The 25,478-nt window shown below is 35.9% G+C and overlaps 1 protein-coding gene across 1 annotated transcript; it reads right to left on the minus strand.

Moving 5' to 3' along the window:
- Positions 1–2,653: 2,653 nt before the first annotated feature.
- THOC1 (THO complex subunit 1) lies at positions 2,654–25,478 on the minus strand. The gene is made up of 21 exons (XM_070942351.1): positions 25,380–25,478; positions 24,301–24,374; positions 24,138–24,198; positions 22,571–22,637; positions 21,504–21,622; positions 19,897–19,945; positions 18,152–18,247; positions 17,774–17,856; positions 17,216–17,289; positions 16,769–16,877; positions 16,120–16,251; positions 14,239–14,339; positions 13,036–13,102; positions 12,810–12,860; positions 12,150–12,220; positions 10,406–10,504; positions 9,871–9,936; positions 8,320–8,403; positions 7,712–7,859; positions 5,892–5,970; positions 2,654–3,367 (listed from the first exon to the last, which is right to left on the minus strand). Exons 1-21 carry the CDS (start codon positions 25,476–25,478, stop codon positions 3,075–3,077), a joined length of 2,022 nt encoding a protein of 673 aa, XP_070798452.1. The 3' UTR covers positions 2,654–3,074.

Genomic DNA, 25,478 nt, shown 5'->3' on the forward strand with positions numbered 1-25,478 from the left:
AATCCTGTTAAAAACTTCCCTTTCTGTACAGCAAATTAAATAGTTATATTTTTCTTAAAGCAGATGTAGTCTGTTGAGCTGTTCTAGGTAAAAGGTTTGAAAACATATACCCCTTAAATTCATAGTTCCAATCTTGCTCTGTTCCTATGGGAAATTTTCACTAATGTGTAATCTGATTCTGTTTTGTTCCACTGTTTTGCTCAGAGGAAAGACAGGGAGTAAAAGAAAGCATTGCAACTGAGCTGAAACCTCTACAAATAAACCTGTTTATAAGTAATGTTATCAGCATACCTGCGTTGTATGCTGATAACATTGAGAAATTACAACTGAACACAAATAAATTAGAAAGTTGTAAAGTTTGGTATATCAGCTAAACTGTTTTCATCCAGATATAAAGAGAGAATCTGCAATTTCCAGCTGAATCTTTAAATAGTCTTTTTGTAGAATTTCCATAAGCACTTACTAAATGATGTTTATAAATTGAGCCAATGAAGGAAAGTCACTGAAATGAATGGTCCTTGCTAAAGATGGCTACAAACAAAAAGGCTGTGCCCAGAAACTGAAGATACTGATTTATATACTGCTCAAAAAAATAAAGGGAACACAAGCAGAAGATATCCGAGATCTGAATGAATGCAATATTCTTATTAAATACTTTGTAACGAACAAAGTATTTAATAAGGCTATTGCATTCATTCAGATCTCGGATATCTTCTGCTTGTGTTCCCTTTATTTTTTTGAGCAGTGTATATTAAATCTCAAAAAACAAACAAACAACAACCCTACCCAGTCTAGGCTTGCTGACTTTTTTCTCAAGAAATGAATCCTAATTCCAGTGACCAGAGTTAGTGACACAAAAGGAAAACGTATGAATGGTCTCTTGATCCTTATCACTCTTGGACTAATATTAACCACACACATAATAGGACCACAAATATTGGAAAGAATGCAAGAGAGAAAATAACTATTGCTTACATACAAAAAAACATATGGGCACTAGCACACTTGTGGTACAACCAAATACAACAAGAACTGTAACCAAGTTTCCTTAAGGCAAGTTTCAACTCCTCCAAGCCAAATGGCTTGGGATTTTTTTACTGGCAAATGAAGCAAATGGTTTAAGGGGTTCAGGATTTCTATTTGAAGACTCTAGAAGCCTTGGAAGAACAACAGATGGTGATGAAGGTGATAGTATAAATGGTTTAACAATGTAAATACCTTTTTAGGCAAGAGGGCTTAGGGGAATTAGATGTTTTCACGATATTTTTAAACTACTTTAGATAAACCACATTATTTGATAGTAAACAGGAATGTTTTAGCTGAAGAAATATAGATTAGAAATATTTTTAATGAATGGAACAAAACTAATACCTGAACTGTCTTGGTTAAGAAAAGAGTTGCTTAATAAACTGTTATATCTAACTTCACTCTTAACCTCAAAAGCCTTGAAAAGGAGAGAGCAATTCATGAGACTGGGAATACAAAAGTGGAGAACAAAGACAAGCCTCATATGGGAAAAGGCAGCCAAAAATGCCATGATTATCCTATCCTATCCACACAAAAAATAATATACATCAGAGTTTCTCAACTTCAGCTATTTTGAGATGTGTTGACTTGAACTCCCACAATTCTCACAACCAGCATGCTGGGTTGAGGTTTAGAAATACTGATTTGGATCTTACAATTTTGACTGGAAAACAGGTTCATGAATAGCAAGATGAAAGCCATTAATATGCCCCCAAACTTCTGAGGGACAGCATACAGCACGGGTGTCCAAGTCAATCACGTCACGTGATGTATCGTGAATTGTTTTGCCTTTGCAGAGCTGGGGTGGGTGTGGCCTATGCATGACTCATCCAGCCCGCAGGCCATCAGGTTAACAGGCCTGGCATACAATATCATACCACCTCCTCACCATCTAAATCTAGAGATCCAAACCACTAGCATTTAATTTTTTAAGATCCAATTACAATGTCATCCAGCAGACATTTACCAAAATAATGGTTCTAAAAGATAGTACAGTTGCCATCAACAGATATAGTATGTTATAACCAAAGCACTGAAAGAAGAGGGCTTTTTGCAGTGTGTTCTTTATACTGAATTTCTTTGCATCAGCATTACCTACTTCAGCAGTTAACCAGGGTAGTAGACAGAAGTTATCCTTCCAGAAGTTGAACAAATTGAAATATACACTGAATTAAGTTTATAAAAAAAGCCACAGAATTCTGTGAATTAAGTAGGATGTAATTGGTCTTTCTTCAGCATCGAGATGCTTACATTAGGGTGAAAAGTTGAGTGCTTTTACAGCTCATTTCACTTAAACACAAGGCCAAACTAGAACACCTAGAAATATTTTCCTCCAACAAAATGCTTTTTAAACAGATTTACCTGAACACTTGACATAAGTGATAGGTTCACTACTCCTGAGTTTCAGGGAGTTCTATCAAAAAACAGCACAATTTGCCACATGAGAAGAATATCAGTGTCCTCTTCAATACGCCACTTTTTTAAAAAACTACAAAACATTAGAATCAGAATCCCAATGTTAACCAATTTACCAATTTGCTTTTTCATTTCAAATCAGCATTGTGCCTGATTTTTTAAAAAAAGCCTGACCCAGAATGATCAAAACTAAATATTAGTTGCAGTTCTGCTATCAACATCATTTGGAGGTACTCCATTATAACAGACTATATGAAAATCATAGCCTAACTGTAATGTAGTCCTTGTTGATTTTCTATATACAAAGCTTGTTAGCAAACAAACAGCAATTGCCTTTGCCAGCTCTTCAGTAAAGAAATTGAGTGTGTGCTTGAATGTAATTTGAGATTGACCCCTTAAAACACGCTCAGTTATATTAAAGAAATCTCTTTTATAGCACACACATGAATATATATTTTCTACTTTTCCACATCTTAAGGATTTCAGAGGAATGTTTGTTTAGTACTAATTCTTTGCAGAATTTTAGACAATTATGTAATTAAAAGATTTATTGTTCATCAAATTAAACTGCCCTATCAAATATTACATTCAGGAACAATAGCCATTGTTTTAAATAAAAAGCCATTTTCAAATTAGCTGTTTTCACTGTCATTGGATAAGCTTTCAGAAAGGTCATTCAGCCCAGCTTTGTTCAATGCAGTAATCAAATTTTCCATAGTAGCGTGGATTCCTTCTTGATCTTGCCAGGTAACAAGCAACTGCTTAGCTCTCATCTTCAGATCTTCACTATCTGATTCAATCTGCCTTATATCAGAGTCTTTCATTTCCAAGTATGGAGCCAGGACTTTCCAATATTCACCAAGTCTGTTAGCAAATAATTCTATTTGTTCTCCTGTTACAAGCTTATCCCGTTGAACATCTGGACCTAAAACAAAAATGAGCAAGATTTAGACAATGGTGTTCAATAACTGGGCAGTAAACTAAGTTGTTCCTTGAAACTGACCATTTTTCATTGGAAGTTCAAGATAATAGCGAAAGTTTATCTGAGCATGAGTAAATGGCAAAGTTTTATTTACCGTATTTTTCACACTATAAGATGCTCTGGACCATAAGACGCATAAGCTTTTGGGGAAGGGGAAAAAAAAAAATCTGCCTCTGCCTCCCAGCAGCAAACAGCAAACAGTTTGGTCAGTTTCAGCACAGCCTGATTTAGCACAAACAGCTGATTAGTGGTTGGACTGGCCTCCCAGAATACCGCCGATCAACTGTACCAGGCTGCAGGGAACGCCGCCGCCCATCGTCACCTCTATGTGCCCCATTTTCAGCCTCCGCGCGTCCTATTTTTAGCCTGTTCTAGGCGGGGAGGGTTGCCGCCACCTCCGCCTATCGCCTGGAACGGGCCAAAAATGGGATGCACGGAGGCCAAAAACAGGACAAGTGGAGGCCAAAAATGGGACGCATGGAGGTGGCGATAGGTGGTAGCGATGGGCGGCGGCAGTGGCAATCCCCGCAGCCTGGAACAGCTGATCGGCAGTATTCTGGGAGGCTGATCCAACCACCAATCAGCTGTTCATGCTAAATCAGGCTGTGCTGAAGTTGACCAGGCTGTTTGCTGTTTGCTGCAAGAGGCAAACTGCTGGGAGGCAGAAGCCAAAGGGTGGGGGCCGGCGAGTGGGTGGGGCTTCGGCAACATTCGCTCTGTAAGACGCAGACATTTCTACCCACTTTTGGGGGGGGGGAAGCACATCTTATAGACCGAAAAATAAGGTACATTCTAATGCATATAAAATGTTTTCTGAAAACATGCTTAAGAAATATCTGACTCTTAAATCTACTGCAGGAAAACAAAGATATTAACAATTAGTTTATTTTTATTTATTACATTTAGGAACTGCCCAGGTCTCTCACAGTATTAATTAAATTAATTAATTAAATTAATTAACTAATACTACTAAACTATATTTCAAGATAATACAAAAAATAATGCATCCAATTTTTAGCAAACACATTGTCAGTAATTTGAAAATAAGTTGTCTATATGAACACTGAAGATGTTTTCCTCAAATATATAATGTATTAAGATATTTCAACAACAAAAAAAGAGACAAAAAAGGTAGTGGGGAATTGGCCCCTGGCTTGCTTAGGACTGAATGTGTTCATTTATAATTCATTTTAGAAATAACTAATAAATAAAATTGAACAGTAGACAGAGAAGTCATTTCTAAAATAGATGTTACTGATAAGGGACCGTACTGAAAACCAAACCTAATTAACTCAGGTCTATTCAAATGTAAGAGGGACTGAGATGCAGAGGAGAAAAATTTCAGTTGGACTAAGCTAGAGAATATGGCTATTCAAATTAGTAATAAGAAAATATAGAGTGCCAAAATTTAAAAATGCAATAGAGCAAATGTGCAGCTAAGCTACTGAAGAAAATGTGAATAATGAAACATTAATTACATTTATACACTCACTAAAAACTGAACATAAATTGAATATAAAATAATCACATGAGAAACAGGGAAGGAAGGAGTCATGCAAATCAATTTCAGCAATAGGAATACATGGCTTAAAAACAACATAAAGATAACAGGTACCCGTTTCTCAGATTGGGAAGGAGAAAAAAATTGAAAGTTTGAAGGTGTTCCTATGATATTTGCTCTATGTCATGATGAACCATAACATTTTATTTTATTACTGAATCCTTAAAATGGAAATTAATTTTCAAAGATGATGCAACTGCTCTTAAAGGAATGCCATTTTAAAAAATAATAAAAAAAAGTTACAGGTAGTCCTCAACATTTGTTTAACAATCATTTGAAATTACAACCATGCTGAAAAAATTAGTTAAGACCAGCCCTCATACTTCTGACCATAACTTCCCCCAGTCACATTATCAAAATTCAGGTGTTGGCAGCTGGCATATATTTATGATGGTTGCAGCATCCTAGAGTCATGGGATAGCCAGTTGTGACTTTCCAGGCGGCTTTCAACAAGCAAAACCAATGGGATCAACCATTTTTGCTTAATGATCCTGCGATTCACTCAACAGCAGCAGCAAAATCAAACGACTCAATGACTGCATTGCTTAGTGATGGAGGTTCCAGTTCCATCTGTGGTCATAAATTGAGGACTACCTCTATATTAAATCTGAAAAGTGTTTCAAAGAAGAAAGCATTATGAATATTTGAGAATGTGCCATGTGTTAGCCAACAGTAATTGCTGGATGAAATGTCAATCCCAGAGGTCATCCTCAAAAGAAGCTATGAAGATGCAGCACAGCACATATCTTTTCTGCTTCTAAGATACATAAATGTGGGACTCTTTATTTTGAATTGCAATTCAGAGCATAAATAGGAACTTGGGGAGAATGTTCTGTTCACACACTCCTTTTTGTTTTTCAATGGATGTCAAAGGAAACAGTGAGAAGCCCAAGAATCCAGCCTTACTTTCATTGTTTTCTTTTAATAAAGCATCATTATCTTCCTCATCTTCATCCTCGCCTGTTTTAATTTCTTCAGAAGGAGGCTATAATGAGAGAATTGAATATCATTGTTATGTGCAGGGTGGATAAAAATCAATGATTTTTTTAAAAAAAATCAGATTTTTTTGATTTAAATCGGATTTTTTTGATTTTTATTGAATTTATTTTAATAAAAAACTTTTGGGGTAAAAATCTATTGTAAGATAGTTTTCTATTTAAGATACATAAATAATTTCGTTTATTCAGCATGAAATGGAGCTTAGTTATGTAGCATGAGGCTGTACATTCTGCAACACTGGGACTATTGGTGAGTCAACAGTGGGTCAAAGGAGTAGCAGAGATGACAGTTGCTCTTTAAAAATTATGATTTAAATCGAGTTGATTTAAATCAAGCCTTTTTACTAGTGATTTAAATCATGATTTAAATTGTGATTTAAATCAACTCGATTTAAATCAAATCCACCCTGGTTATGTGTTTAGTCAAAAAAATGTTGCATGGTGAAAGGAAGTTCTGAAAACATTTGGAAATATTTCCCATTCCCTCCCCACCCCCCGTTTCCCCTTTATACTTTATACATTCACTTTGGACAAGTGAATGTCCAAATGATCTTTTCATGAAAAAACAAGAAATGGGGGAGGAAGGGCAAACTTTTAGTGAAGTACAATATATAATCTTAAAAGATTATCACCATTATCTAAGGAAAAAGATAAATAAAACTACTTATTTTGTACTCTTCTGCAGAGCTCTCTATTCACAAACAAAACTTGACAATTGTATGGAAAATTAATGAAATTGCAGGCAAAAAACCCTATCACAAAATATGGTCCCAATATTCTTGTTACTTCTTTAAGTGTCAGATGAATAGTTGATGAAAAGAGATATCCAGCACTAAATTTTGGTCATTTATACCATTTGGAATAGGATAGATTTGGGGGGAGGGGATGAAGTAAAGGAGAAAAAGTAAAGGATAAAGGAACTTCCTAAAGCAGTGATCCCCAACCTTTCTAACACCAGAGACTGGTTTCATGGAAGACAATTTTTCCATGGACTGAGGAGGCAATGGTTTCGTGCGCAACCTAGATCCCACGCATGCACAGCTGAAGTTTTGCTCGCTCGCCCAGTGCTTTCCCAGTCTAATTCCCAATAGGCCATGGACCAGTACCAGTCTGCGGCCCAGATGTTGAAGACCCCTGTCCTAAAATATTTCATTTTCCAGAGTACTAAGTCACATCAAAATGCAAAAGCCTTCATGTAGTCTTTCTCGTAATATAAATTTTCCTCTTGTTTTCTTCTAAGATAGCTAGTATGTTAATATATATATTTCATGCATCAGATGAACAGCAAAGTTGAGCAATGTTAAGTTGAAACAGATAGCAGAACTTAAATAGAATATGCTTTGTTGACTTTCTTAATCATGGTCACTAGACTATTCTGAATTTATTAAATCTACTATGAATGTTTATATGATTAATTACAGAATGAGAGTGTAATCTATCCGAATCTGGAAGTTAAGCCACTGAATTCAATGGAATTTACTTCTGAGTGGATAGATTTACAGCAACAATTCATGTTAGGAAATTAATTATTTCAGTAACAAAAAGAGAGATACTATGTCTTTCTAAACTTTAGAAAGTTTATAGAACTGTTTTGCTTCTACTTTAAAAGCATATACAAAAAATAAAAATAGAATTTTTTTTTACAGACATCATAGCTATTTTTATATTTTTATATATTAATTTTTAAAATTACAACAACACATATATGCATTAGACAATATTACTTACAGGTAATTCTTTAGCTAATTTGATGACCATATTTTCAAGATATTCCGGTAAACTTTTAAACTGTTGATTGGTTGGTTGAAAAAAGTGAGGACTTCTTCTTGCTAATAGTCTTAATGCTCTCCAGCCATAGTTAGAATTATTCACAACCCTATGTTACAAAATCAGAATTAGATTATTTGATAATTAGAAAAAAAATATTTTATTACATCAAAATACAGGTAGTCCTTGTCCAAAATATCTGTTGCTAAGTGAAACATTTGTTAAATGAACTTTGCCGATCTTTCGTAAGTGAATCAAAGCAGTTGTTGAGTTAGTAACATGGTTACTAAGTGAATCTGGCTTCCCTATTGACTTCATTTGTCAGAATGTCGTAAAAAGTGACCCCAAGACATAAATAAGAGTCAGTTGCCAAGCATCTGAATTTTGATCACATGACCATGGTGATGCTGCAATGATCCTGTGAAAAATAGTCATAAGTCAGTTTTTTCAGTGCCATTGTAACTTCAAATGGTCACTAAATGAAGTGTTGTAAGACAAGGACTACCTGTATGTTTTGAATATATGCCTGAACAAGCGGAATTATGAAAAAAATGATTTGTGGAACATACTTAAATTCTTTATCAACCATGTTTTCAGGATCTGCCTGTTCTATAGCTTCTTCAAAAAACTCTTCCAATGTTGGCATATATTCTCTAGAAAATAAAGGCAAAGTAAGTGCTTTATTTGGAAGGAAGGAGTGTTTATTAAAACTATTACCCTCTCTCTAAAATAGCAATTAAACTGTTAATTTTTCTGCCTCAACTTCTTTATGTTTAGAGTGAGAAATCCTTTGCATGAGCAATTCAATAAGTTCAAATCAATAAACCAATTTAATATTGAGATTATTCCTTTTACACTATGTAGCCTATCATAAGCCACATACATTCATTTGGGAAAAAAACATTTCATTCAGATTAAATTATCAAAGATAGCAGAATTAATTACATTAGAGTAAAATTAGTGCAAGTTGGAGAACCAATCCAATTTCCAGGTAGCCCCGTTACTGGACAGAAGCTATGTCCAACACTGTTTTCTCTGTCAGGAGATCAGAGGGGAAATGTCTCTTTAAAAGAGGCTCTTCTTTGACAGTGAAAGGCAATTCACGCAAGAAAATAATGAACAATCACTTCCTGCCTCATCCTACATAGACTTCCTGTCAGCTGCGATTGGAATCTAATCCTTGCTGGGCTTGGGCCTTCCTCTACCTTTTTCTAAAAGAGAAAGTTACAGGACAGCTGAAGTGTAATGCTAAATGCAGGTATATCAAATGCTGACACTAAAAAAACAATTCAAATTACACAGAAGGAATTTGAAAAAGTTGTGCAAATGCCTTGCATAAGAATCTGTGGGCTAGAGATACTCTACCTTTAATCTAGCAAGTTATGAAACTTGACATAACGATTGCAAAAAAACCCAAACCCTATTGATAGATTGAATTAGCATTTGTCTATTTTCAGATAAGTACCAGGCTACAAACCAGGAAATCATGACTTCCTTAACAGATCCCACAGGGTTGTTTTGGGGAAAATAGGAGCAGGAAGGAGTATTGATTATGCTTACCACCTTGAGTTATTTATAAGTACAATAAAGCCAAGATATAAATAAATATGCTACGTCTTGCATTGTATTACATACTTTTTCCCAAGAAGCAACCTTTGTTGATATATAAATAACCCAACCACCATGAAAAATATAGATGGGAACTCGAATCAATTACATATGTCTAGGTCTTGACAGAATCCAAAAGATTAAAAAAGAAAATCCTTCACATAATATGCAGTATTTCATCCATGGGGAAGAGAGATAAAATTGCAATTATCCCATCCTGATAGTTATTCAAGTGCCATTCAAGTGTCACACCCAATAAAAAGGGGAGAAAAGTACAAAATAAAAAATAAACAAAAAAAAACCATAAGTGATCTTTGGGGATTTCCTGTTTCCTTTGATTGTGGTACAAGAGCATATCTATTTTTTTAGCAGGATCCCCAATTTACAAATCAGTTTTGAGGAGCTGTAACATGATTAGCAAAATCATCTGCCAATCCCAGAGATCTAGGGATTAATGTTCCTAGAATATTAGTTTAGGAAGCACCAGTGTTACAAGAACTACAACTACTCACCGATTCTCAGATTTACACGCTTCCATGTTATCAGGGCATAAATTCCAGAGGCGAGTTAATTCTTCGCTATAAACCAAAACACATAGCATATTACTATTTCTTATATTTTGTGATTCATATGCCAATTATTTCTGAAGACAACTACTCTTCAACAAAAGGCATAGGCCTATGTATGTGTTTGTGTGCCCAGATATGAGAGATTTTATACCACTAACATTAGCCTAATCAACGTATAACTATACTGTTATTCAAAACTTTCTATATAACAACTAGCTTAGCACAGACAAGTTTTTAATTCAATGCTTTCACATGTTTCTAAAATATGATTTAACAAGCAATTCTAATATTGATAAAGTAAAAATAAATCTGTGTGAGATTTATTTTTATTCGTACATTTCTATCCCGATTATCATTAAAAGTAATCAAAAACAGGTACAATTTATTTTAAGCAGTACTCCCAGCCTTACAATGTCACTTTGCATCATTTAATTTACAATACAAAAGTAGAAATAAATTAATAAAGGACTGAACATACTTTCCCATTAGAATTTTTTTGTTAGGTCCTTTCCCTAAGAAATCTTCAGGAGCTGGTCTCTTTCGCACAAAAGGTCTCACTGGCTTGGAATCACTCTGTCTATAAAACAAGAAGATATTGGAGTTAAGAACTACCGTAAGTGTAGTGTTTATACAGGTGGTCCTCGAGATATGACTGTAATGGAGTCTGCAGGTCATTAAGTGGAAAGGGGTGATTCATGGATGGAGGAGGCCCTTGGAGGCCTAATGTAGGCCCAGTCTTCAAAGCCCCTTGAGACCCTGCAGGTTTTAGACCTGAATCCCACCCCTCCAGGTCCCACACCCTCCTCTTCACTAGGCTGTGTGGCAGCCTCACAGAAGCAGCTATCATTTTGGCATGCACCCCATGAATGTGCCAAAATGGCTGCCACTTGTGCATTTCTATACAGTTTGTGTCAAGGAACTGTAGGCACCTTGAAAATGAGGTAGCTGCTGCACAGCCCAAAGATACATAGTGTGCCATCCTTTCCCAACATGAGGTATGGGAGATCTTCAAAAGTTAAGTGTGTAATGGATCATGGGCATGTGGTGAGTAGGTCCAAGGCCTGCGAGGTCAAGAAGCAGGGTGAGGGGGAAGGGGTCATAGAGAGGACCATAGAGCCATTACAGATAATCTTTGACTTACACAATTGGGACCAGAATTTCCTTTGCTAGCATGTTAAGTGATTTTATGACCTTTCTTGCTACAGCTGTTAAGCAAATCCAGCTCTCCCATTGACTTTGCTTGTCAGAAGCTTGGGAAAACAGGCACAGAATATGTATAGGAACAGGGAAGTCTGGATAGGAGGACACTGATGGGTGCATGTGCAAGAGCAGGAAAGCTGGGGAAAGAAGTTGTGGGGTGTGAGCAAGAGCAGGGAGGCTGGGAAGGAGGGCCCTGGTAGCCAAGTACATGTATACAAGCAGAGGAAAGCTAGGGAAAGAGGCTGTGAAGCAGGGGTGAAATCCAGCAGGTTCTGACAGGTTCTGGAGAACTGGTAGCGGAAATTTTGAGTAGTTTGGAGAACTGGCAAATACCACCTCTGGCTGGCCCCAGAGTGGAGTGGGAATGGAGATTTTACAATATCCTTCCCCCAGGAGTGGGGAGGGAATGGGGATTTTGCAGTATCCTTCCCCTGAAATGAGGTGGAAATGGAGATTTTGCAGTATCCTTCCCATGCCACGCCCACCAAGCCACACCACACCCACCAGGCCACGCCCACGGAACTGGTAGTAAAAAAATTTGGATTTCACCACTGGTGTGAAGTGTGTGTAAGAGCAGGGAGATCTGAGAAGGATGACATTGGGGGACACATGAGCTAATGAAGGGGGGAAGAACAGCACTGGTGGGTGTGTATTACTGAGCAAAGGGGGGAAGAAAAGTACAATGCAAGAGAGCAAAGTGCAGAAGGAGAGTGCATGGTGTGTGGGAACGAAAGAGGAGGGCGTGGTGTGTACAAGTGAGTGAAGAAAGTCTGGGATGGGTGCAGGAGATTTACCCAAGTGACTTGTGACCTCCCCTGCAAGCTTTCCCACTGACTGTGCTTGAGGGAAGGTAGCAGGGACTGCCAACAAATAGCAGAGGTGCTGGAACAGCCATAACTTGGGGCACCAGTCATAAATGCCTTCCTTTAGCACTATTATAGCTTAGAATAATACTAAATGAATGGTCATAACTCAGAAACTACCTGCAATGTTGATTAAAAAGAAATGTTTATATACACAACCTTTCTTTGACAAAGCTTGGACAGCCCTCATTTTTCCATGAATTCCAATTTTCTTCTGTGTTTAATATATGCTGTAAAAACAAAAGTAAAATCAGTAAGAAAAAGGGATTTTTAGAGGCAGAAAATGAGAGTTAGCAAAAAATGTAGCTTTTCTATCTTGCTGTACAGTAGAAATGCTCCACTAAATGTAAAATAAATGTTAAAATAATTAAATATATAAAGATATTTTAAAAATTCAGAATTAAAAAAGAACCCAGTGGGAGAACTGAATTCAGGGATCTCAAAAGCATGAATTTATTTTTAAATGGTTACTGTGAGTAGGAGACCTGGTGCCAAAGAGACCAGATTTACTTTAGAGGAATTATTACAATTTATGGTGCTTATCTAAAGTCTGACAGCCAGTCTGGTGTAGCAGCTAAGGCTTCAGGTTAGAAACTGGAAACCATGAGTTCTAATCCCACCTTGGGCACAAAGCCATCTGGGTGATGCTGGACTAGACTTTCTCTCAGTCCTAGGAAAGAGGCAATGGCAAATCACTTCTGAAAAACCAATGCCAAGAAAACTGTAGGGACTTGTCAAGGCAGTCTCTGAGAATTGAACATAATTGAACAGAAGAAAGAAAAACCTAAATGTAATTGAAATTTTGAACAAGGCACTTACCTCTACCATTTTGGAGAACCTTTTTCCATCAGGTGGGTTTTCTGATAGAAGCTGTAATTAGAAAAGCCACAAAAATCAAACGTTGCAGCAGAGCAGCTAAAAATGTGATGCTCAGCAATAAAGCTAGAATATAATATGGAATGTGTTCAAAATAAAATGTATGAAAAATTTATTCCTAAAAGCACTATTGTAAAATTAGATGCACAAGATGATTAATTAATCTGACCTGGTAAACTTGTTTTGTGGTAGCTTCAATCCACAGGGACTGTTCATCAGTCAGAATAAAGTTTGAACTAGGAAATAAGACACATATAAGTCAAAACATGCAGAGTGCATTTGATCCAGATTTTTCTTAAGTAGCAGCAGCAATAGCCTCAATTGAGCAGAGTTCTATACAAATACTCTCATGAGGGAATTAGCAAGAAATTTCACTAATTACTTTACTGCATCACAGCCAAGCAACACTCTGTGTAATTTTACGAGGTGTGGATGAGGGATGAATCAATGAAATTTGCTGCCTTCCTGCTATTGATACAGGACTGAAGTCTTATCTGTAGGAGGCATTTTGCTAAGTCTACTGATAATTAGTTGTTGTTTTTTTTAAAATGATTGTATACCAGTAGCTTCTGTTTCTCTCTGAAAGACAAAAAATATGATGCTTGATGCAACCAAAACTAAGAAAATACTAACCTCACTGGTTTTAATGGAACATATTTAATTATTTAATTTTAGGCTGAAGATGTATGCTCTTTTTCACATTTTCCTGGTTCTTAAAGCAAAATAAATAATCCTTACTTTAAAATGCCATTCTATATGAGGCTTGTTCATTCCAATCTTTTTCCAGCACCAGAACTTTTATTACAGTAATTTAACTGCTAGATTTGTTAGACTCCTAGGGTTGGAAGGTACTTTGGAGGTCTTCTAGTCCAATCTGCCCCTGCTCAAGGCAGGATACCAGGGATGGGCAATTTACTTTCCCAGAGGGGTTGCGTGAGAAACTGGAACTGTGGCAGAAAGCAGAACTGCAGGGAAGGTTATGTTTTCTTTTTACAACTAGTTATCTCTCACTTGTATTCAGTTACACTTTTAATTTACTGCATTAATTTACTTCTTATTTCTGTGTCCACACCAAGAACATCAATGACCTGAATAAGCAAGATCACATTCAGAGAATAGAATAAGGAGACAGCCCAGGGGTCAAATGTATACAGATTTCTATAAAAGCAGTGCAAATATGAATTTCAAATCATAGTAAGAAGTATTGCAAAGTCTAAAAAATTAAAATACAGTAATTAGTAGATATTTTCCAATGTACAGTATTTAGAAGCAGATTTATACAATCAGACAATGATAGCAGTGAGTTGGATCACATATATTAAAGAAGTAAACAAGTTTAATTAAATGTATTTAAAAGACTTTACCAGCTTACCTTTTAAACTTTACCTGCCCCTTTAAATACTGAAATAATATTAAATACTGCAATAGGATATGGCGGCGAAAATTGCTGTCACTCAACTGTAAATCCATTAACTATTAAAGAGAGAGAAAGAGATAAACACATAGACATTCTTCAGTTTTCTGTTTTTAATAATACAAAAGTAAGTAGAATGAAATTAATGGGATAAGTACCGTGTTTCCCTGAAAATAAGACCCTGTCTTTTATTTTTTTGAACCCTGAAATAAGCGCTTGGCCTTACTGCCATGTGCTCAAAAGACCGATTGGGCTTATTATCAGGGGATGTCTTATTTTGGGGGAAACAGGGTACAATTAAAATGGACGAAATCCATTGGAAGAAATGGAAGAAGTTTGCTGCAGTGTACTGGTTTTTGGAAACAGTACACTGGGTGCATACATAAAATATTAAATTTAAGTATGAAACTTAGATTTTTAAAAATGAACTTTTCCTATCTTGATTTTAAAAGAATAATCAAATGTGAAAAATTTCTTTAACTGATTCTTAAAGGCCACAGTTGTACTTGTGTTAAGCAGCTCACTCTATTAATTTTATTTGTAAAAAAAAAAAAAGTTACGTTATTTCTGGGAAATGAAAGAGCCTTAGCTAAGTACACATTGCTGAATACCTGGGGAAGCCAACAAAACTCCAGGGACACACCTGGCCATCACAGTTATCAATAATCTTAATCCCAATCACGTACTAATCTTGTAGCTAATGGGTCAAGTAGTTTTTGAATAATTTTTTTTCATGCTTTACCCAAAATGACAACTTCCTTCCAGGATGGCTTCTAATTTGCAATATTATATCCAATCAAAATACAGGGGTTCCTTTCTTAACAATCACTTCTTCAGCAACAGTTCACACCTACAATGGTAGTTTTGACCACTCCTCATATCTGTGGCTGTTGCAGCATCCCTGCGTTCATGTGATTGTGATCCACACTCAGCTCACAATTGCAACATCCCAGTCTCATGATTGCCATTCTTTCAATTGCCAGCTTTCCTTTCAGATTCCCACAAGCAAAGTCAATGGGAAACCTGCAGGTTGCAAATGATGACCATGCAATGTTGCACTTAAATGTTGTGGGATTTGCTTAATGATGGCAACTATTAAGTATTGAACTGTTGTTTCTAAGCGGCACAATCATATGACGTTGTGCTTGACTATCACATTGTTAAGCAACAGAAATTCCTGCCTCATGACTGTTAACTGAAGACGACCTGCACTTTCCTTCAGCATTTTTATTCTTCATTGCTAGTTTAGAAATAATAAGTTCTACACTCAATGTCTCTGGAGATTCTCAGTCATCCAGGTCATGGTTTGTCCCAAAGGTACTTTTTTCAAGAGGCAACTGGACTTTTTGGTTTTTCTTTGAAGACGTTCCGCTTCTCATCCAAGAAGCTTCTTCAGCTCTGACTGAGTGATGGGAAATGGAAGAAAAATGGAAGAAATCCTTCCATTTATCACCATCCAGTCAGAGCTGAAGAAGCTTCTTGGATGAGAAGCGGAACGTCTTCAAAGAAAAACCAAAAAGTCCAGTTGCCTCTTGAAAAAAGTACCTTTGGGTTCTACAACTCTAGTAATTTATCTTTCGCCCAACTACTCTGTGCAAGCAGAAAAGCCCAGAGTTCCAAATGTCTGCTCTTTTCCTTCAGCATTTCCTGAGAAACCCAGAGAGACTACTAGCCAAGAGAAATAACAAAATCCTAATAGGTGAAGGGAGTTCAGTGACAAGACAATCAGATAATAATCCATCAATATTTTCTGCCAACTGAAGAACTAATACAGTGGTAACAATTAAGACAAAATTCCTCTTGCAGTAAAATCTAGTTTTAGGGACAGGAAAAATATACCTTTTCACTTGTAAGAAATTTTGCAAAATAAACATGCTCTCCTCCAGTTTTCAGCTCTTCTAATTTTTTTCTTGATGCCTGAGTGTCATCCAACTTGTAGCTCTCAAAGACAGTTAATACTTCTTCTGAGTACTTTTAAAATAGATCACATAAAATGCAACAATCAAATTATAGCCTCAGAACAGAAGTGAGATTTGATGAGATGCAAACGATGCTGGTCTACTCTCTTTTATTCCCATTACCCACTGTCCAAGAATGCATTTTATATACAAGTACATTAACAAATGGCTTCCAGTAAAAGAAGGCTAGAGAGCCATTACAAATAAAATCCCCTCAAATTGTCATTTGCACTGCGTTGTCTCCAATTCTTAATTAATATTCCTTCAATGCATTCTAAAATGTGTATTAATAGGCACTGTATTAAGGCATGAAAGCTGTTGGGTGACTTTGGGTCAATTCCTTTCTTATAGCCCAACTCACATCAAATGGTTGTTGTAGGGAAAATAGGGGGCAGGAGTACTGGATATGTTCAACCTTCTGAGTTATAAAAAAGTGGCTTAAAATAACAATAATTCTTTTGCTTGGAATTTCATAAGTAATACGTATTTATATACCCACAAATAGAAATGAAATATAATAAGCACAATACCTTAAGAAATATTTTCCATGAGACCTTTTCATAGCACTGCACAGGATTTCTGAAATAATCTTGAAGTGACCAAAATTTTCTGTACAGATTATAATCTATTGGAATGGAACTGACAAAAAAAATATTTACAATATATTCATTCATAAATATCTCTGGCTATTATTGAAAATAAATTTGGTACATTTATTATTTAAATACATATATACATACATTTGTTGTCCTATTGATATTACATAAACACAGAAATGAGAACTTGTTCAATCAATAAACATCTTTGGTTCTCAATAAACATGGCTATGACCAATAATTTCCCCTATTTAATAAGATTTTACTAGACTTTCATAAAAATAGTAATCTACACCAAATGTAAAAGTTATAGGCAATCTTTTTAACAGATATAATTCCAATAGATTTTACAACTGGAAATTTAAATTTATCTCTCCTTACCAACTTGTAGGAACTTCATCATCTCCCATTTCACCTTCTTCCACTTCCATTCCTTCCTCTCTCTCCTCTGCATGCTAAAGTCACAGAATTAATTTAACATTAATTTCCATTCCATCTACAAGAGTAGAAAATTTCTATTCATTCAAAACAAAACACTAACATTTTGGGCAGTTACTAATAGAGGAAGAAGCAAATTATATCATGATACTTATTTAAAATTGGAAATGTAAATAATCAGTAATCTGCTGAAAGACTTCAGTGGTCGCTCAAACAGAACAGACCATGAGTATTTTTAAAAGGAACACTGAAATTGATTTCACAAATTGGGAAGTTTTTTTTTCACTTCTGCATCTCCACCAAAATTTGTTCCTTAAGCAACTATTATAATTCATGATTTTGGTGCAATATAAATTAAATAATAGACTGCGATGATACTTTATGCATAAAATCACTTCATGCTCCTTCTTTTGAGAGAATTACAGCCTGCATATTATATCTACACTTTCCAAGTTTTTCACATTGTGTGGATAACAGAGAATAATAATAATAAAAAAAAACCTTCTGTCCAAGGGTGCTGTCTTGCTCACTGGTATTAAAAACTGTGATATTTTCCAAATTAAATTGACTTTGCAAATTAAGCCCTGTAGGGGGAAAAATTTGATCAGGCAAAATAATCTGAAATGATATTTGCAAATATCAGTTTTCTGAGCAGTTTATAAATAACCATACAATATTTCAATTTTTAAAAATGCAGACAATGGTATTTAAGAAAATTTGGAAAAAAACATCCTGTATATGGCAAATTACAGACATAAAATGATATTGTAAAATTAGGACCAAACTGGGTTTGAAATACATGTGATCGGTTAATCTGTTCATTGTATTGCTGTTCATGCTTAAAAAATATTTTAAAAAATATTTAAAAAAGAAACTTACCTGACTTTTCTGAAAGAGGAAATAACCTGGCTAAGAAGAGCTGAATTCTTCCACAAAATACTGTATTTTGTGATTTTGACAGTCTTCTTAAAAGATCTTAATGATATCAAAGAAAAATGTATTTAAGTTTCCAACATTTTAAAAATGTTACAGGGATAGACTCTGGTATCAAACAGACAGCAGTACATATTTTCCACTAATACAATCATGCATTCTCTTTAATATCCGGATTTTTTATTTATTTTCCACATGGAAAGAACTGAACTATCTGGAGTAATCTTTGAATAAATATTCTAAAGATGATGGTGTTACTAAATTGCATATGTACACAGTTCTATATCCTTTTCAGATAGATATATTATAGTTCAAATAAAAATGCAGTTAAGTCAAGCAAAAAGTGCTAAATAAACCAATACAGACAGTCCTCAACTTATGACAATTTATGTTGCTAAGTGATAAACATGTTAAGTGAGTTTTGCCGCATTTTACAAACTTTGTCACATTTGATAAGTGAATCACTGCAGTTGTTAAGTTAGTAACACAGTTATTAAGTGAATCTGGCTTCCCTATTGACTTTGCTTGTCAGAAGATTGCAAAAGGTGATCACATTATTTATTTATTTTATTTTATTTATTATTATATTTCTATACCGCCTTTCTCCCGTAGGACTCAAGGCGGTGTACAGTCAAGAAAAATATAGATACACAAACATCATAAAATTGCTAATTAAAATTATTATTATAACATAGTTTGGCCCAATTAAATAGAACCTAAAATTAGATAACATTTTAAAAACATTCACATGTTCATATGTTTAGCCCCGCCTGTTGGAACATCAGGGTTTTGACAGCATGGCGGAAAGCACGGAGATCAGGGATATTTCGTATCTCAGGGGGCAGTTTATTCCAAAGGGTTGGAGCCCTCACAGAGAAGGCCCTCCCCCTGGGAGTCGCCAGTCGGCCTAATTTGACTGACGGTACTGAGTAATCCCTCCCTGTGAGAACGAACTGGTTGGTGGACGATATTGGTGGCAAAAGACGGTCTCGTAGGTACCCAAGTCCTAAGCCATGGAGCGCTTGGTGACTAACACCTTGAATCGCACCCGGAAGACCACCGGGAGCCAGTGCAGCTCGCGTAGGAGAGGTGTTACATGGGCGCAACAAGCTGCGCCTATAATCACCCCCGTGGTTACATTCTGGACCAGTTGGAGCCTCCGGGTGCTTTTCAAGGGGAGCCCCATGTAGAGAGCATTACAGTAGTCCATACGGGAGGTGACTAGGGCATGAGTGACCATGCGCAAGGCGTCCCGATCCAGAAAGGGACGCAACTGGCAGATCAGGCGAACCTGATAAAAGGCACCCCTGGCAACGGCCGTCAAATGATCTTCTAAAGATAGCCGTGAATCCAGGAGGACACCCAAGGACATTACCCTGGAACATTGCAACCATCATAAATATGAGTCAGTTGCCAAACATCTGAATTTTGATCACGTCACCATGGGGATAATGCAATGGTTGTAAATGTGAAAAATGGTCATAAATCACTTTTCAGTGACATTGTAACTTTGAATGATCACTAAACGAATTGTTATAAATCGAGGACTACATGTAATGTTTCATTACAGAATTATAATGTCAGATCTTGATCAACAACAGTAGGACATTAGTAGAGTTTTAACACGCAGCATTGAAAATTACACTGAAGGCTGCATCTTCATTGGCAATGCTAGAAAAAAGGCTACTCACCATTGCACATTCTCAGTAAATAATTCTTTCCCGCAGAGTAAAACGTGTTCTAAAAATAACATATAATTCAACATAATTAATTGATATTTAAAAAACAGAATGCAGTTAATTACATTAGAAAGATAATCGGAGTAGGATTATAAATAGTCTCTCGTGCTATAAAATATATCTTTCAAGCAAACAGGGAAAAATATGTTCATATTTATTAAATATTTACAATAGGCCTTTGTAGTTACAGTGCAGCAGAAACACTTCACACAAAACCACAGAACAAAATATATCTAAACATTCAGTTTCAAATCAAACTGTAATTTCAAAGCAGAATAAAAATAAAATGCATTGAGATTTTTCTAAATAAGAATAAATCAATTTATTTTTATTGATAATTTTTTAATGAAATACAGACAGAGCAGGAGTTGACATGCATCACACTGAAGTTATACCAATGTTGTGCATCGTGGGCAAAAAATTATTAGCTCAAAACAATGGTTGAAATACAGCAAATCAAATAATGTTCTTTTGGTCAATCACCAAATCACATACTTACATATCAATGGTATTGCCCAACCCTAACCTCACAGAACAAATGTATTCCAACACAGTTAAAAAGACTTAAAAATAGTCTTATGCCAACTATGCATTTTTCTTTTTTAATCTAACAAACTATTATGCAAAATTTGGTTTTCTTTATGTCTCTGTGTCCGCATATTTGTGGAGATGAACTGGCTAACAAAAAAGCAGATTATAACACATCATAATATCAGGATGAGACAATGTGCTTCAGAAAACAGAATTTAGAAGGACATGTTCTTTTGATTCAACTTCCCTAGAAATGCAAAGGCAAATTCTTTTCTTCCAAGGAATTTTCTTCTTCCTGAGTAAGGTATTTTACCAGTAGGAATAACTAAGCTGCAGACAAGAGCGCTTTGTAAAACTTATATCTAATTCACCGTCCCAGCAGTTTTATTTTGGGGAGATAGTCCTTTGGTATCTTTGAAAAATCATTTGTGGTTTTAAATACTAAATTGAATACTTTATACTAAGCTAAAAAGGTTGATAAAGTACCACAGTGAGTTACAAGTATGTTTTAATCCATGAACCAAAAAAATCTTGTTATATTTTTAACCACAATTTTGAGAGATCATCATAGTCCACTTACAACTGTCTAAGAACTTCTCTAAGTTATTTGCTAGTAAAATAAACAGTACTAATGAAAGTCACTCTAAACAACCATTCTGGGTTAAACATCCAAAAAATGTTGGATTTAGGAATGGTATTAAAGCTGTGCATCCAGTGCAGTCACAAGTAATCTCTGGCCAGTGGACTTAATAAAGTTTATGAACGTTCCCAACTTTTATCTCATTTTTTTTCAGAATCCCACCCAGTGCTCAATAATGCTTCGTTCTTAAGTATTTGCACTTCTTTCCTGCAATTGACAAATGACACGATTAAATACTTAATCATTTAATACAGAGTGATCAATTTGTATTATTCAAAACAGCATATCTGTTTGTTTTACATAATTCTTGCATGCTAACCAAATTATTCACCTATTAATCTATTACAAAAATGAACTTTTAAAACTTAACAAATTCCATGATACTTACCGATTTCCACGTGGTAACATTTTTTTCCACAAAGGTGAAAATTCTGTCACACTGATCCAAAGGAAGGCAATCCAAAACATCTCCCAAAAGCACAAAAGGGGTTGATGCAGTACAAATACCTTCATGGGAGAGAATCTGTTTATATGTCTGCCAAAATGATTTCTCTTTATAAAAATTAATGGACATTTTTTCAAGGATCTTGCTCGTTACCAATAATACAGAATTTGATTTTCATTTTATTATAAACTGCCTTTAAAAATAATGTAAAAGTAGTCCTCGATTTACAATTATTCATTCATCACTCATTCAAAATTACAGTGTTGAAAAAATAGACTTTATGACCCATGCTCAAAGTTATGGCCACTATAGCACCCTGTGGCAATGTGATCAAAATAGGTAAGGTGCTTAGTAGCCCACCTTCACTTATGTCTACTGGGCACTACAATTCCTACCTATTCCCTCCCATCTATGCCCTTTTGGCTGCCCTGCATAGTGGCACTCTTCAGCAGCAGCACCAGGGCTGTGGCTGAAGTTGAAGCAGTAGGGAGCCTTCAGCAGTTTCAGCCAGCTGCCATCAGTCCCAGGATTTTACTTTAGCTCCAGTGCTGCCACTGCAACTGAGAAATGGTGCCTTAAGCCCACAGCCAGCCACGCTCCCTTGCGTTCGTGTCGGATGCACCAAGGCACTTCTGGATGGAAAGGATTAGCCAGTGACATCACTGTTGCTCAGGGGACGTTCAATTGGGAGTTCCTTTCATGTTCCTGTTACTGTGACCACCAAAGTGGTATCTGTTTATTTATTTGCGACTGCACACTTTTGAACTATTAGGTTGGCAGGAAATGGAGTGAATGACAGTTGATCACCTCTCAATGCAGCAGCCCTCAGGTCTCAAATGGTGCCAACTGGCTTGACAAAGTGAACTGAATTAATAAAGATATTTTGCATAATATGATATTTATGTACGCTTTGTGTTAAGTAATATAAATAATATGAAACAGTTTTTAATTAATGCACATTCTGTCATGACTTTTGATTTCAAAGCACTTACAAAGAAAAAGAGACTCACCTTCTATGACCCCATTAATAACAAGCGAAATAATAGCCAGGACATTTTCACAAGAAGCTTTATTTATCTAAAACAATATAAAAATAGCCATCAAGAGTGGAATCATATGACACTTGAAACAGAATACAGTGCACTATCTTTATGGTTTGCATTGAAAAGTTGATATCTATTTCCCTTGTGCTCTTCACTAATTCTTGGGAAAAAGTATTTTATTTCCAGGAGTAAAGGTGGTGAGAAATCTTAGGGTCATGTTGGAGTATAGACTAGATTTTGATTACAAGTCTCATGAATTTTTCACTCTTAATAGGATTAATGATATCATTAATGGTATTAATGATAAGAATCAAACAGACTTACCTCAATTTTCCTTTGCTTTACATGATAGAAGCTTATGACTCCAAATCATGTAACCTCAAACAGCGGAGAAAGTTTTCAGAACTCAACTCAAGAGGAAGCTGGGTAAAAGGGCAAATCTTATTGCCCCTTTCCCCCACTCCACTCCCCTTTTGAAATACCCCAGATCTGAGATAATTACAAGATGGGAAATAAAGTTTGTATTTTGTATTTACATTTATTAGAGAGGAAGAATTGTAAGAGATTAACCAGATACATAATAGAAAATACACACTGAAAAGAATGTACTGTGCTAGCTGTTTACTTAGCACTTAGGAGACAAAAAAAAAAAAAAAGAAAAGTATGAAATTGATTAAGGTTTTGTCAATTACAAGTAGCAACTGCCAGCCAGCTAATTAAGGTCACAGAACTGAGTTTGTTAACTTCCCCTTAGGGAAGTGCTGTGAAAAAAAGAGATTGCTTGTTTAGGCATTCTCTCCATTCTATGAGGGGAGAAAAGAAAATAATATAATAGGTCAGGCAAAAGACAACACAAAAGGATTGTAATGGCAAACGTGACTGAGACAAAGACACTGAGAAGGTCATAAATGCAGACATTGGTTACAAATTTACTTTTTCATCATGGTCATAAGTTCAAATTGCTGCTGCCTGAGGCAATCACTATGCAAGGTCTACTTGTATAACATCCTTGATTCCAACTTTAATTTTATGCAAAGTAAATAACATGTATGAACAGTGTTTCTTTGGGCCATAGAATCTGTGCAACTAAATATTCTGAAGCGAGGACCCTTCTACGTATAAAGATATGCATTTAGAGATGTTCTCACCTTGGCTAAAGAAATGGGAAAGTCACAAGTGAAGCAATGTTAAGTTGCTTCATTGTTTGACACAATATAATCTAATAGAATTTAAGGCTTACTGTAGCTAATATAAATGCATGAAAATTATTGATTCAGGAACAAAATGCATTGTTCTTCCTCTGTACACCGCTCAATTGCCTCATGGTCATGCTGTTGATTCAAAAGCTGCAGAGGTAGATCTCTTGAACTAGACATAATTTGAAGTGTTCTGGACATTCAACCTTGTTTTGAGATCAAACCACACGCACTTCTGGAAGATTACTTCCAGAAACTGGAAAATTATATAGTTTAGAATGACATCACTCAGCTATTCAATTAACTTTCAGATACACAGTTAATAAAAAATTACTTACAATTTCTTCTTCCAGAGCAACTCGGAAAGCTTGATCCAGTGTTAACTTTTTTTCATTTTCACTAGAAATATATAAAAATATTAGATTGTTTTGCTAAAACTTTCAATTTCAATAAAATACTATATATATTTTTGTTATGATAACAGATAAAATTGAAATTTACCTTCCAGGTACCTGGCTGAATGCATTCAATAAAGGCTTAATGGTTTTGTTTTTTAGTGCATCTCGAGTAGAATTCTAAGATAAAAATGAGAAATAACTTATTTGATATCAGATATTAAAGCAATATATGTTTTAGAAAATCTACATCAAAGTTAAATTTGAAAATGTAATTCAAGATGACATAAATATTGCTCTCCTAGGACTTACCACACCTCAAACTATGGAAAGTGTTCCATTTTTCTATTGTTCAGCATATTTCTAAACACACACTAGATACAATTTTCTGTTGGGTTCTGTAGATAGTCCTCAAACCGTTTAGGACATAGACTGAATTATAGCCAACAAAAATGATGACAGGTTGCACTCCTGTTTTGTGTGGACAAGCCAAGAGCCTTCATTTATTATTTTACAGTATCAAAACACCCCAGTTTTAGAACCTGTGTGATGTTGTAAAATAATAAAGGTTCTCATCATGTCTAAACAGAACAGAAGCGCAACAGTACAGACAACTGCATCAGTCCAGTTGTCTGTACAATGATGGCTTGTATATCAAAAGCTCAGCACTTATCAGAACTTTCTTCCAGGGTTGGGACTCTCTTTTTAAGATTGACACTTCTCAGAATTTTCTTCCAGGGTTGGGACTCTCTTTTTATGGCCTTTGTGTTGCAACTGAGTACTGCCCAAGGTGAAGTAGCCAAGACCGAAGTGTTCTTACCTAGTTTTACCTTCCCCAACTTCCAAGAGCAGCTCTATCAACTACTTCTTGGGGATGTCATACTGGGCTGATGTTGAATCTATTCTAAGCATCATTTCCAATACTGGAAGAGCACTTTGTGATAGGAGGTAAAGCTTAGTTAGGCTGAACAGGAATGAATACACTCCTTCTCTCTTTTTTTCCCTTTATATGAGAGAGCGAAAGAGAGGAGACGGAGAGAGTATCTCCATTCTGAACGCTGAACGAGGATGAGAAAGCCACCGACGCCAGTCTGAAGTCGACAGAGAAGCACAGGACGCGAGAAACGGGACTGGGCCCATCCTTACTCGCGCTCCCAGTCGGGAGGTCTGCAGTCTCCCACTTACCATGAAACGCAACCGCGCCTCCGGCAAGCTGAAGAGCGTTGGCGGCGACATCCTTGCTCCTGACAGACGCCACCGGTGACGCATTCTAATTGACGTCAT

The sequence above is a fragment of the Pituophis catenifer genome, unplaced genomic scaffold (genome assembly GCF_029215685.1).
Source record: "Pituophis catenifer annectens isolate HBS135680 unplaced genomic scaffold, rPitCat1.0.hap2 SCAF_3, whole genome shotgun sequence".
NCBI classification, from domain to species: domain Eukaryota; kingdom Metazoa; phylum Chordata; class Lepidosauria; order Squamata; family Colubridae; genus Pituophis; species Pituophis catenifer.